The 12,374-nt window shown below is 34.2% G+C and overlaps 1 protein-coding gene across 1 annotated transcript; it reads right to left on the reverse strand.

The window, feature by feature from the left end:
• Nucleotides 1-34: 34 nt before the first annotated feature.
• Nucleotides 35-10,714, reverse strand: LOC138304902 (small ribosomal subunit protein mS25-like). Its single transcript, XM_069245292.1, has 4 exons — nt 10,323-10,714; nt 4,319-4,425; nt 1,302-1,389; nt 35-723 (listed from the first exon to the last, which is right to left on the reverse strand). The coding sequence occupies exons 1-4, from the start codon at nt 10,457-10,459 to the stop codon at nt 549-551; spliced, it is 507 nt and encodes a 168-aa protein (XP_069101393.1). The 5' UTR covers nt 10,460-10,714; the 3' UTR covers nt 35-548.
• Nucleotides 10,715-12,374: the final 1,660 nt, after the last annotated feature.

Genomic DNA, 12,374 nt, shown 5'->3' on the forward strand with positions numbered 1-12,374 from the left:
TTAACACCAAAACATTGAATATTCTACACATCAGTCATACAATAAACACATTTTATTACCTAAACACAAATTATTTTGTATGTCAATAATCACATCCCGCTCAAATTTCAATACTTCAACGTTGACATTGACAGGTAGTACATAGGATGTTTCACATAAATCTCCCGTGATCCTATGCAGTTAGAACGAAACAAGGACTTCAAGAAGTAGGACAACATGACTATGGACACACCACTAGTAATATCCCGCGTGCCAGCATTCTATTAACTTTCATTTTGACAAATTGTTGTTTACCTACAAGGTAGGTTGTGCATTTCTTTTTTATTATCGCGATCTTTTTCTCATACTATACTTTACGAAGTCTGTCCTTTCAAGTTTACACGACTCTGTAATTTTAGGCATGGTGCTGAAAATCAGTAAACTCAGCGATGGTTTTCACTTTCAGCAAGACCATAATGTTCACGCTGAGAATTCGAATGAACTTAAAATACATATATGTAATACCTCTTGTATAACAAGAATGAAGTCACTACATGTACAGCTTCCTTTTATTCATTGGCTGTGTTCTTGTATTTACCACGCATTTCCTTTGGAAGCGGTACCCAGCCAGGGCAGGGCACCTGGCCAGGCATTTCACATATACACCAGCGTGGATATGTGTAGCCAAAGTTGGCCTGGTTGTCTTTGGCTTGCTGCTCCTTCCTCAACTTCTCTATGTTGTGACTGTCAAAATAAATTGCAAAAAGTTAAAATAAGCTCAGTACTGCGCAGGTTGCAACAGGAAAGGCATATATTATAAGCCATTATTGTTATTTGTAGGAAATCAAAATAGATTAATTGAAAAAAATTAAAACAATATACTAACAGCAATACAGCTACCGCAGTATTCGGTCTTTGCATATTACAGAGTTAACTCCCTTGCGGGTATGTATTTGTTGTGACGTCATTATTTCGTGAGCGCAATTCACATAGTTTTCTCCAAAAATCATGACGTCACAATCAATCCCTACCCACAAGGGCAGATAACTCTGTAATATGCAAATACAGAATATCTTTATCGAATGTTTGTAGCTACCATCTACCTTCTCCACTTAACACCAAACCCCCTGCCCAAGTTGGGGGCAACACAAACACATAAATACAGATACACATAAAATCGGCAATATTTGTTAAATGTGTACCGGTATTCTAACCGAAATGGGGAGGATACAAAGAGTTGTAATTCTAGTCATTGTGGTTGAATCAATCGGTCCTTTGCAAAAAACACATGCACACTACTTCATTGATAAATTAAAACTTACGCAGATTTACAAATTGTGCTTTGTAAGTGATTCGTTATCTCTTCTCTGGTAACGGAATCTAAATCCATCAACATTGTTTCTCCATTCTCTGTCAAAATATAAAAAGTTTATCAAATAATTCATAGTATCATAATATAACTACAAGGTTTCCAATTTTATGTTTTTAGTAAAAATTGTCTGTTTCTGCCATTTTGATGACGTAATAACAGGATGTTTATATCAGTTTTGGCAACGTTTCCTACTGATTTCCTAAGCATGTGGGTCACAAAAGTTCAGAAATAAAAACATAACTATTCATCAAGAAGAACGGGAGCCCCATAGCTACTCTACAGTTGCTAATATTCGTGGGGGTTTTAAATTCGCAAAATTCGCTGATCCATTTTAATTCGTGACATTTTATACCTTGTATTACTTTTTTCATAGTATTTTATTAAATCACGGTTTAAGGAATTAAAGTCTGTTGTAAGAATGACATTTTCAAATGACAAAAAGATAATTTGCGAAAATAATCCCCTGCAAATAAATCCCAAACAGTAAATTGCGAAATTTAACAACTATACAGTACCTAGTATCCAGATTTTTTTACTGGTTAATGGATGAGACTTAATAAATGTACTTGATGGAGATGTTATACGTTTAAAGTGTGATTCATATAGATTATTTTGAAATATATGCTTCTGAAGAGGAGAGGAAGCTGTAAACACATGTAACAAAGAGTTTGTTTACGAGATGCTTTGAATGATGATCTCATATTTATAGCACGATTAGTATAGACCATCATAAAAAACATGCTCCTGAAGAGGAGGTGAAACTACACACCAAGTCCTACCAAAAGGTGCTTGCATGCAAAATGGCTATGTTGATAACCAGAAGTTATTCCGGTTAGGGCAAAGTTAGTTGTTTCATAATCATATTCAGTAGGTCAGCGTCGTAAGGGTTCAGAAAAAACAAGTGTATCATGTAGTTGTGTCTTTTACAATAGTATATATTGTCTGCAAGGATAGTATGTATTGAGAAGTATAACAGGTGCAATGTATAAAGAAGGACGATGATTAAATTATCACCATACCCACAACAACAAGTATAAATCTATATGGGGCGACACATCTGACAAAGAACACGAAAATCCAATTATTGTCAATCACATTGTTGACAAGATAAACAAGAGATTCCAGAGGGATCTTGGCACCCACCAAAAAATGATCTATGTCCGACAAATGAAAGAGGGATCCTTTCTCTGCTTTTCAAACTTTGAGCATCAATATCCAAGATGGGAGCCAGTTGCCCATATTGAAGACCGTTCGATTCCAAAATGCAATGTGAACAACTAAGGTCCAAGGGGAACCTACGTATGAATTTTGAGACGGATTCCTTCAGTGTTTTCTGAGAAATTTCAGTAACAAACTTCAACTATCAAAATCAAAGATGGCTGCTTGGATGCCATCTTGTTGAACAATCTGTCCCAAAGTGCAATATGGCCAGCAAAGACCCTAGGGGAACCTCCAAATGAATTTAAGATCCCTTTAGCACTTTCTGAGAAATAGCGGTAACAATAATTGTTAATGGATGGAAGGATGGTCCACTGACGAAAGGCAATTTGATCCGGTGATGGTGATCGAGCTATAAATATGAGCTTGTGTGAAACAAAAAAAGATATTTGACAGAATGTGTGATAAGTATGTTTGAACATGTTCCTGAAGAAGCATCGAAGGTATGTCCTTATTGCACTGATTTTTTATAGCTTGATTAATATAGATCATTATGAAAAATAAGTTCCTGAGGAGGAGTCAAAGCTATATAACTTTGCTTTGAATGGTCATTATAAACAAGATGCTCCTGAAGAGGAGACAAAGCTATATATTTGAATGTTATGATTTTCATGTTGGGAGTATATGAATAACATAATCCGAGTAAATCATAAAAGACATGCTCATGAAGAGGAAACAGAACTATATACTACAGCCTTGTATATCTTAAGAGTATGATTAGCATAGCTCATAGATCATAACATAATGCTCCTAAAGAGGAGCGAAAGCTATATTTTATTGCTTTAAATGTTGTGATTTTCAAGCTGGATTATATCAATAGTATGATTAATAATCATGAACGACATGTTCCTGAAGAAGAGGAAAGGCCATATGATAACGCTTAGAATAATGTGAATTTCATGTTGGAGTATATTAATATAAGCCTTTAAAAAATATTGATGTATAGATTATTTAATAACAGGCAAATATGCTGTGAATAAGTGAGATCAAGGACGGTTATTGCATGAAACGTCACAAATAAACAATAAGATTAATAATGGTAAAACTTGGTTCAATTTTCTTGAATATTGCCTTGTCGTTAGTTTTCTGTGACACAATTTGGATTTAGTTTTGGTTTTGTTAACTGATTGTTAGATATGGAATTATTATTTTAACACAGGCAAGGGTTTTTTTAAGTTACAAAAGACACAAGGTTTAGTAATGTCTTTTTGAAATTATTTAATAACTTACGAGTGTGAAATAAATTTAGTATCCAATAACCTTAAGTCATGTGACCAGTTTCTACCAAAATATATCTATAAGCAAGCTCGATATGCAACAAAGATGTAGTGATATCTTCATAAATATTAAAAAAACTGAATTGCATACAGAATATTTTGATAGCAAATTGTTTTAATTATAAATAACTCCACAATGTATTGTGTCTCTGTTTGGATTTACCAAAACCAGAATAACTTTATTATGGAAATTTGTCAAAAGTGGTGGGGGGGGGGGGGGGGGGGGGGGGGTCTTATTTGCGGTGAAATACGGTAAGATGCAACATTTATTAAAGGGCAATTATGAATTTTGAGGCGATTCGGGCCAGGTGAGCTAAAAAGGTAGTTTGGGTCAGAGTTTAAAATGTCTACCAATTAAAGAAATATCAAAATATGTATTCAACACCAAGCACTTAATACAATAGCCCAAGAGTGGAATGACAAAGATTGATATTTATCAGGTATCAATTCTCATTTACAATGTTCTACTCACCAAAGTAAAATTGAAAAAACGGTGACGGAGTCATGTTCTTGAAGGTGACTATTTGGACACTGGGATTGCAGTATTGGAGTTGGGGAAGATGCCAAAATACAAAGTCACTGAAACACAAACGTTACAAAAATACAAAGTCACTGAAACACAAAAATTATAAAAATACAAAGTCACTGAAACATAAAAATTACAAAAATACAAAGTCACTGAAACATAAAAATTACAAAAATACAAAGTCACTGAAACACAAACGTTACAAAAATACAAAGTCACTGAAACACAAACGTTACAAAAATACAAAGTCACTGAAACACAAACGTTACAAAAATACAAAGTCACTGAAACATAAAAATTACAAAAATACAAAGTCACTGAAACACAAAAGTTACAAAAATACAAAGTCACTGAAACACAAAAGTTACAAAAATACAAAGTCGCTGAAACACAAAAGTTACAAAAATACAAAGTCACTGAAACACAAAAATTCTAAAAATACAAAGTCACTGAAACATAAAAATTACAAAAATACAAAGTCACTGAAACATAAAAATTACAAAAATACAAAGTCACTGAAACACAAAAATTACAAAAATACAAAGTCACTGAAACACAAAAGTTACAAAAATACAAAGTCACTGAAACACAAAAGTTACAAAAATACAAAGTCACTGAAACACAAAAGTTACAAAAATACAAAGTCACTGAAACACAAAAGTTACAAAAATACAAAGTCACTGAAACACAAACGTTACAAAAATACAAAGTCACTGAAACATAAAAATTTAAAAAATACAAAGTCGCTGAAACACAAACGTTACAAAAATACAAAGTCGCTGAAACACAAAAGTTACAAAAATACAAAGTCACTGAAACACAAAAGTTACAAAAATACAAAGTCACTGAAACACAAAAGTTACAAAAATACAAAGTAACTGAAACACAAAAGTAAACAAATTGTATCATAACGAAACTTTAGTGAAAATAAATGCATTATAATTTATTACGTAGCACAAGTAAACAAAAATTTTCTATGCAGAATGGAAGTTGGACTATGCTCTTCAGAAAAAAATGATAATTAAGTAGAAAATAGGTAAATGTAAGATTCTGTTAACTTTTATTTGTACTCATTAAAATTACATACTCTCTAACGAAAGTAAATATGGGGTTTGTAACATGTCAAGGAATCTTTAGTCGGCAAGTGTTGAATCTGTGGAACACTCTCCCAAATTCTGTAGTTGAAGCCTCAAATTTGAATGTTTTTAAAAAACTGCTTTAACAAGCATTGGTGTAAAATACCTTATAGTTTTATCCAAGTTTTTATTCTGTGCAACCGGAACTTCAACAATGTTAGAGGCATAGCACGACCAGACACTTATGAAACATTACGTCATGTCTAACCTCTGACTTCCGATAGGCGATTTACCCGATGCTGAAGGTTACATTTTCAAAGTTAGGATTGTGACAATATAAAAGGTTTAAATCACATTTAAATAGTCATCAATGTCAAATGCCTTCCTCTTTTTCATAGATAAATAAACAATTTGACAAAAACAGCCGTAAAATCCATCTAAAAGTATTGACAAAATCAGCCGTAAAATCCATCTAAAAGTACACAAATATTTACATCTCCTAACATGAACTTTCATGACCAAACAAAACTCATGGTGATACTGATCCGGCCGCTTAGTAGAAAAAACAAATTGCAAAGTCACCAAAAGGCTTCATCTACCTTCACTTTTACTTTTATTCGGCTCGCTTGAATTTGCATTCCATTTTTTGTAGTAACCAAGCCGCCATATTTAAAACTAAGTCAAAATGTTATTGAAAGGATGCATATATCATACTTAATCCGCCAAAATACTATTTTATGAGACCTCAAGTTATGATTTTACTACATAAATGGGATAATTAAAACCTAAACTGTATCACATCAATGTTAATATCTCTGTTAGAGCTATAAATATTTATATCATTGCATATTCCCTTCCACCTTCATTTGACATTGGAAGGTGCATCAAAGAAATAAGGCTTCGGACAGAGAGTCAACAGTCAGCAAAATAATGTCTGATAAAAAAAACTCCTGACCAGTCGACTCTCATGTTATGGGAGTATGCAATCGGATAACAGTGAGTTATCTTCACAAAACACACCAGAATAAGCTGATATTAGCTAACGATTAACGTCTATGAAGAGGTATTGGGTATATCGCTGCAGAGATAGATTAAACAATGCTTTACAACATGTACAGTCTGTAATTGTATTACATCGCCTATTCAGAAGAAGTTGATGTTCAAGTATTTACTATTTAAACATGGAAATATGACAAATGGACAGACTCAAAAAAAACCTAAAGGGCCCCAAATTGGTTTTATTATCACGTTCAGCATCCATACACATTAGGAAAATAAAATCATAAACATTTATGATGAATTATGCTTAAACAATTGACAAAATAGAAACTTGCTCAAAAACTTTTACATGGAAATATGACAAATTAACAGACTCAAAAACCCCCTAAAGGGCCCAAAATTGGTTGTATTATCACGTTCAGCATCCATACACATTAGGAAAATAAAATCATAAACATTTATAATGAATTATGCTTAAACAATTGACAAAATAGAAACTTGCTCAAAAACTTTTACATGGAAATATGACAAATTAACAGACTCAAAAACCCCCTAAAGGGCCCAAAATTGGTTGTATTATCACGTTCAGCATCCATAAACATTAGGAAAATAAAATCATAAACATTTATGATGACTTAAGCTTAAACAATAGACAAAATAGAAACTTGCTCAAAAACTTTAACATGGAAATATGACAAATTAACAGACTCAAAAAAAACCTAAAGGGCCCCAAATTGGTTGTATTATCACGTTCAGCATCCATACACATTAGGAAAATAAAATCATAAACATTTATGATGATTTAAGCTTAAACAATTGACGAAACAGAAACTTGCTCAAAAACTTTAACGTGAAATGGGACGCCAACGCCGACGCCGGGGTGACAACATTAGCTCCCCCTATTCTTCGAATAGGCGAGCTAAAAAACTGACCAATCCCAGGCCTGCAGAAAATTCCTTTGTAGATTACAGAGAGAGCGACGCCAAACTTCAAAGCAACACAGTCAATCACAGTGCACCGTTATTCAATTACTTTGATATACATAAGAGAATACCCCAGAATATTACCTATGTCTTCCATTGCCTTCAGTTTTTTCCTTTGAGATAATCCAGGGGTGGATATAATGTCAGTGATAGTAACCCTTTGAGTATCGAGGATGTTGAAACTTTATGAAATGAAAATGCAATGTTGTTTTAAACATTTTTATCAAAAACTTGTCATAATACGCGGAGAATGCGGTGAGCCATCAAATACTTTTACAAGTTTTTTTTGTAAGTGCTTATCCACTGTGGGTACCTGTACACGGGATATTGGTATCGACGAGGCGGTGGCCTGTCACAGCAAGGGGAAGTTTGCAAAATATTTTCACAGTTTTAATGTAATAAATGTATCTGAAACTATTGGTCAGTTCAAGCTAAGTATATAACGCGTCCGTATGCGATCTGTTAACCCCCAGCGTCATATATTTATGGAGGAATAGACAGGAATCCAGGGTCACCTGTAGGGGGGTACCGCAATGAAAACGACTGTGAACTATTTTTCGTGATATTGAACTACTAGAATAGATTGTTCACGGTTATCATTTTAGGGTTGTATAGATGGGTTATGATATGGAAGTTTATGTTTAGGCCAATTTCATATTGTCATGGCCATGGATGTTTCAACAAGAAGACTGAAAATTTAGCTTTTGTACAGGGGCTTGCTTAACTGGTGTACGGGGACTTGGTTTATGTGATAAAAATAGTGTACGGGGGCTTGGCATAATTAAAATGACAAACTTAACAATATATTTAAAACAGATAGCGTCTAGTCGTCCAAAAGACAGATGTAAAGTTTTCTTCCGACGTCTATGTCTTCGTAGATCTCATGTAAAGATGTCAATGGAATAGTATGCCTTCCAGACGAAGATGATGAATGTTGGTTGGTCTGTAGATTCTGTATACAAGATCAGTTTGTGTGTTTGTTGGCAAATTTGTTAAATTCTTTCACTGAGGGGATCATTTTGAGGAAGGAATTCCTGTTCTTGTATTACACAACCATATAGCGCCGATTTCGATAAGAAATATAACTTCATCTGGTGGGATTCAAGTAATTTTACTTTTGAATTGTAAACCATGGCTACGAATACATATTTGTCAAAGTGTTGTTTTGACATCGCGTTTGTACAAGAAAAACTCCAATCAGGTATTTTCCACAATGCTCCAACACAACGAAGGTGAGTAGTATATTTTAGCATAGTTAATTGTAATATGTAATGATATTTACAGTGCAATGTTTGACGGAAAGTCTGTGACTCTCCGCAGCTGCAAAACTCGTAATTACAGTTTTAAATACCGACGATGTACCATGCCAAAGAACTCTATAATTCAAGAGTACAACACGGAACTTCATTTTAATGCACACTTGTCCAGATGTCACCCTTTACTGATATGGTTCCGTTTCTTACATTTTCCATTTTAATTTTGCATCCTATCCTTATTTGCCAGATTTATTGTTTATCATTTGTTGTTATTTATCTTTATCTGAAGATAATGTTTTAATACGTTTATACTTTTAGTTGCCCAGACCTAAAAATTAATTGAAAAAAAAAAGTTTTTGCCTCAATTGATCAAAATCAAAAATGATTAATCATTCTACATTGCGTATCGTTTCAATCTTCAATTTGATAATCATATAGAACGCTATATATTGATATCTAGAAAGGAATATTTGGCTTAAAAAGCTGCGTTTCTCAAATATTTGGCTTAAAAAGCTGCGTTTCTCAACTCATCAACCAATTTGCCGTAAAATCTTCAACCATGCTGCCGTACAATCAACATCCAAGCCCCCGTACACTTGATTTTTAACAAGCAAGCCCCCATACACAACGTAATTTTCACTGATTTATTTCGCAATCTTCATGACCTCAAAATTTGTCATCGGGGCTTGAGTTGCTTTCCTATGTTGTGAATTAGCCATAGAAAATGAATTCTGTTTTCAGAAAAGCATTGAATATTCATATCAGTGATTTATTTTGAACCGCCTTTTTCACTGCGGTACCCCCCTGCATGTGACCCTGGATTCCTGTCTATTCCTCAATAACTATATGACGCTGGGGGTTGACAGATCGCATACGGACGCGATATATACTAAGCTTGAACTGACCAATAGTTACAGATACATTTATTACATTAAAATTGTGAAAATATTGCAAAACTTTCCCTTGCTGTGACAGGCCACCGCCTCGTCGATACCAATATCCGGTGTACGGGTACTGGGTCGCGACCAGTTACCGTGATGTACCAATTACCGTGATTTCTGCGCACGCTCTATCTCCCGCACAATTTTTTGGATTCTTTTAAACAGCTAAATCATGGTGGCCATGCAAGTATTCTTCAACAAAAAACAGCGATCAGTCACTGGATCCCAAAATAACCATGCATTACGATTACATTATTTCACTAAAAGATATTGGTCGCTTTAGTAAAACACAAGCTAAGTTTTGGTGCTATAAGCATGTTTTTAAAAGCGCATTTCCTTTCTATTTTGAAATCACGGTAACTGGTCCTGTAGGTATCATCAACTGTACCAATTAGCGGTGAAAATAAATGGCGTCTCGTCAAAACAATATTATTAAAATTAAGTAGCGACTATTGTTACTGAAGTATCTTGGACTAAAGATAATTCATGTCGATTTTCAACAATTTCTGAGTGCTAGTTTTGACAAAATCCTTAAAAAAAAAATCGAAAAAATCACGGTAACTGGTCGCGACCCAGTACCCAGTGATATCTACATTTTAATCCCCGTTTTTTTTCGCTTGATATCTACATTTTAATCCCCGTTTTTTTTCGCTTGAAACTGTAAATGCACTCCCTGTGCTGCTGAAAATACTTACTAGGCGCCTTTACTCGCAGACTGCTTGTTGTTATAATGCACAGTTAAAACTTTCACATCGTCCTTCAGAATCATCGGTTTCGATTGCAGGTAATTCAATGTCCGCCGCATAGCGGCCCTTCCCTTCATGAACGGCATTATGGATGTCTCTTAGAACTGAATACACTGAATGATAAACTACATAAAATACCAGCAGACATAAATATCAAAGAAAAACGTAAATCAGCTGTCAATCTGCCTAAAGATGAATGTTTGAAGCGATGACTTTCATGGTTCACACATGTTTTTACCGGAAGTTGCTAAGATAATCCACTTTACGGTTTACCGTATGAACTCCGGTTTTTACGACATCATAAAGTAATCATGGCAACATTTTCTTTATTCATCATATTTGAGAGCTTTTGATTATTTTATTCTAATGGAATTATGCACATTATTCTACTAAAATTGTTTTTATGTAATTATATTGTTTATGATAACAGCAATTTTCACGACATTTGCAGACGACAAAAGGAACGCGCCAGACGTTTCGGCCCAAAATAGGTTCGCCTCCAGACGGTTCGCCCCAGAGTTGGATCATTCAATGTCAGTTCGTCCCATAACTTCAAACGTTTCGCCCCATTCTTAAAGTGAACAGTCGGGCAAGGATGGCTTTAGTCGGTAAAAATGGTGTGAATGTATCCAGTATAATTTCTTATGAAATGGAAAAATAAAATCTCTCGTCAAAATCTGTCTGCGTACGAAGAAATTAATTTAAAGTATTAAATATGCCTGTTACCTTCGTCTTCAACCAATCTCTGCGCACATGAACTGTCTATCTTGATCGTTTGCCCTGTCCGAAAGGAATTAAACAATAAAAAGCAGTCCAGTCAGTCTTACTTACATATGTTGCAAACCCCGTGAACATATCTTTAAAGTTGTATGTGCCGTAACCGCCTTAATTATATATTCCTACGGCCCAATAGTCCTAAGGCCCAATAGTTCGACAACAGATAATCAAATGATAATGTAACTGGAATTTATACGCGAAAAGTACAAACAATGAAACAAAAGACTCTGTAGTAAACTTGCGAAGTAAAGATATACCTATCTGACTTTTAAATTTGACACTGAAAATGATAATAAACAACGAAATGTAGCAAATTCAAAAAGAGCATAATCTTGTCACAGCCGTAATTTTCATGCGCACAGGATTCAAGAATAGCTTTTAATATGTTATTCACTGCCTAACTTTACCCAACATTTTGAGAATTACAATACTTACATGCAACGTTTATATGACATCATACATGTTTGTCTGTCCATTTGGATGATCTCTACAGCTTAATTAATCAATCCTTATTGTTTTAAATAGATTATTCAATAAAATACAGCATGTCAAAAGTTTCGCCGCGTAATGGCACATTTATAACTAAATAACATCATGAAAAACTTTGAAACAAAAAAAAAACAAAAAAACAAATGTCCTGTATGACTTACTGCCTGGCTACCGTCAATCCCACTCTTGCGAAACTCAACTGATCAACAACTAGTCTACAATGTATTTAGCTTCGATTTAGCTAGCAATGATAATAAAAATATTTTGCTACAACTTCACACATACATGTACTGTACATCTTATACAAAATTCCGTAATACGAGGAACTCTTCTGGAACGGAGATAGAAAATGTTGATTTGGCTATGTGACCGCGAAAAAAACCGCTACAAATATTTATTTTCATAGAGTTAAAAAGGCACACCTCTGAGGTTTCATTTTCGTTAAAGTCTCGTTTCATCTAGAAAACAAAAGTTTTTAGATTTTCGAACAAAATTTTATCAATATCTGTAGCAAGGACGTATCCTTGATCTGTAGCAACTTGTTTTTTGCGAAATATTAGACTTTAAAGGCCCACTACCTTTCCGAAACGGCTTCTAATTTTTAAAATGGGAATGTAAAACGAAATCGATAATTTTTTCGAGTCGCAAAAGTTATTAACTTACCGTCAAAACTTCACGTATTGTCACCTCCTGAACAATTTGATTAAAAATTAATTTTCATAACGCGGTTCGTCT

Source organism: Argopecten irradians, chromosome 12 (genome assembly GCF_041381155.1).
Source record: "Argopecten irradians isolate NY chromosome 12, Ai_NY, whole genome shotgun sequence".
Lineage (NCBI taxonomy): Eukaryota > Metazoa > Mollusca > Bivalvia > Pectinida > Pectinidae > Argopecten > Argopecten irradians.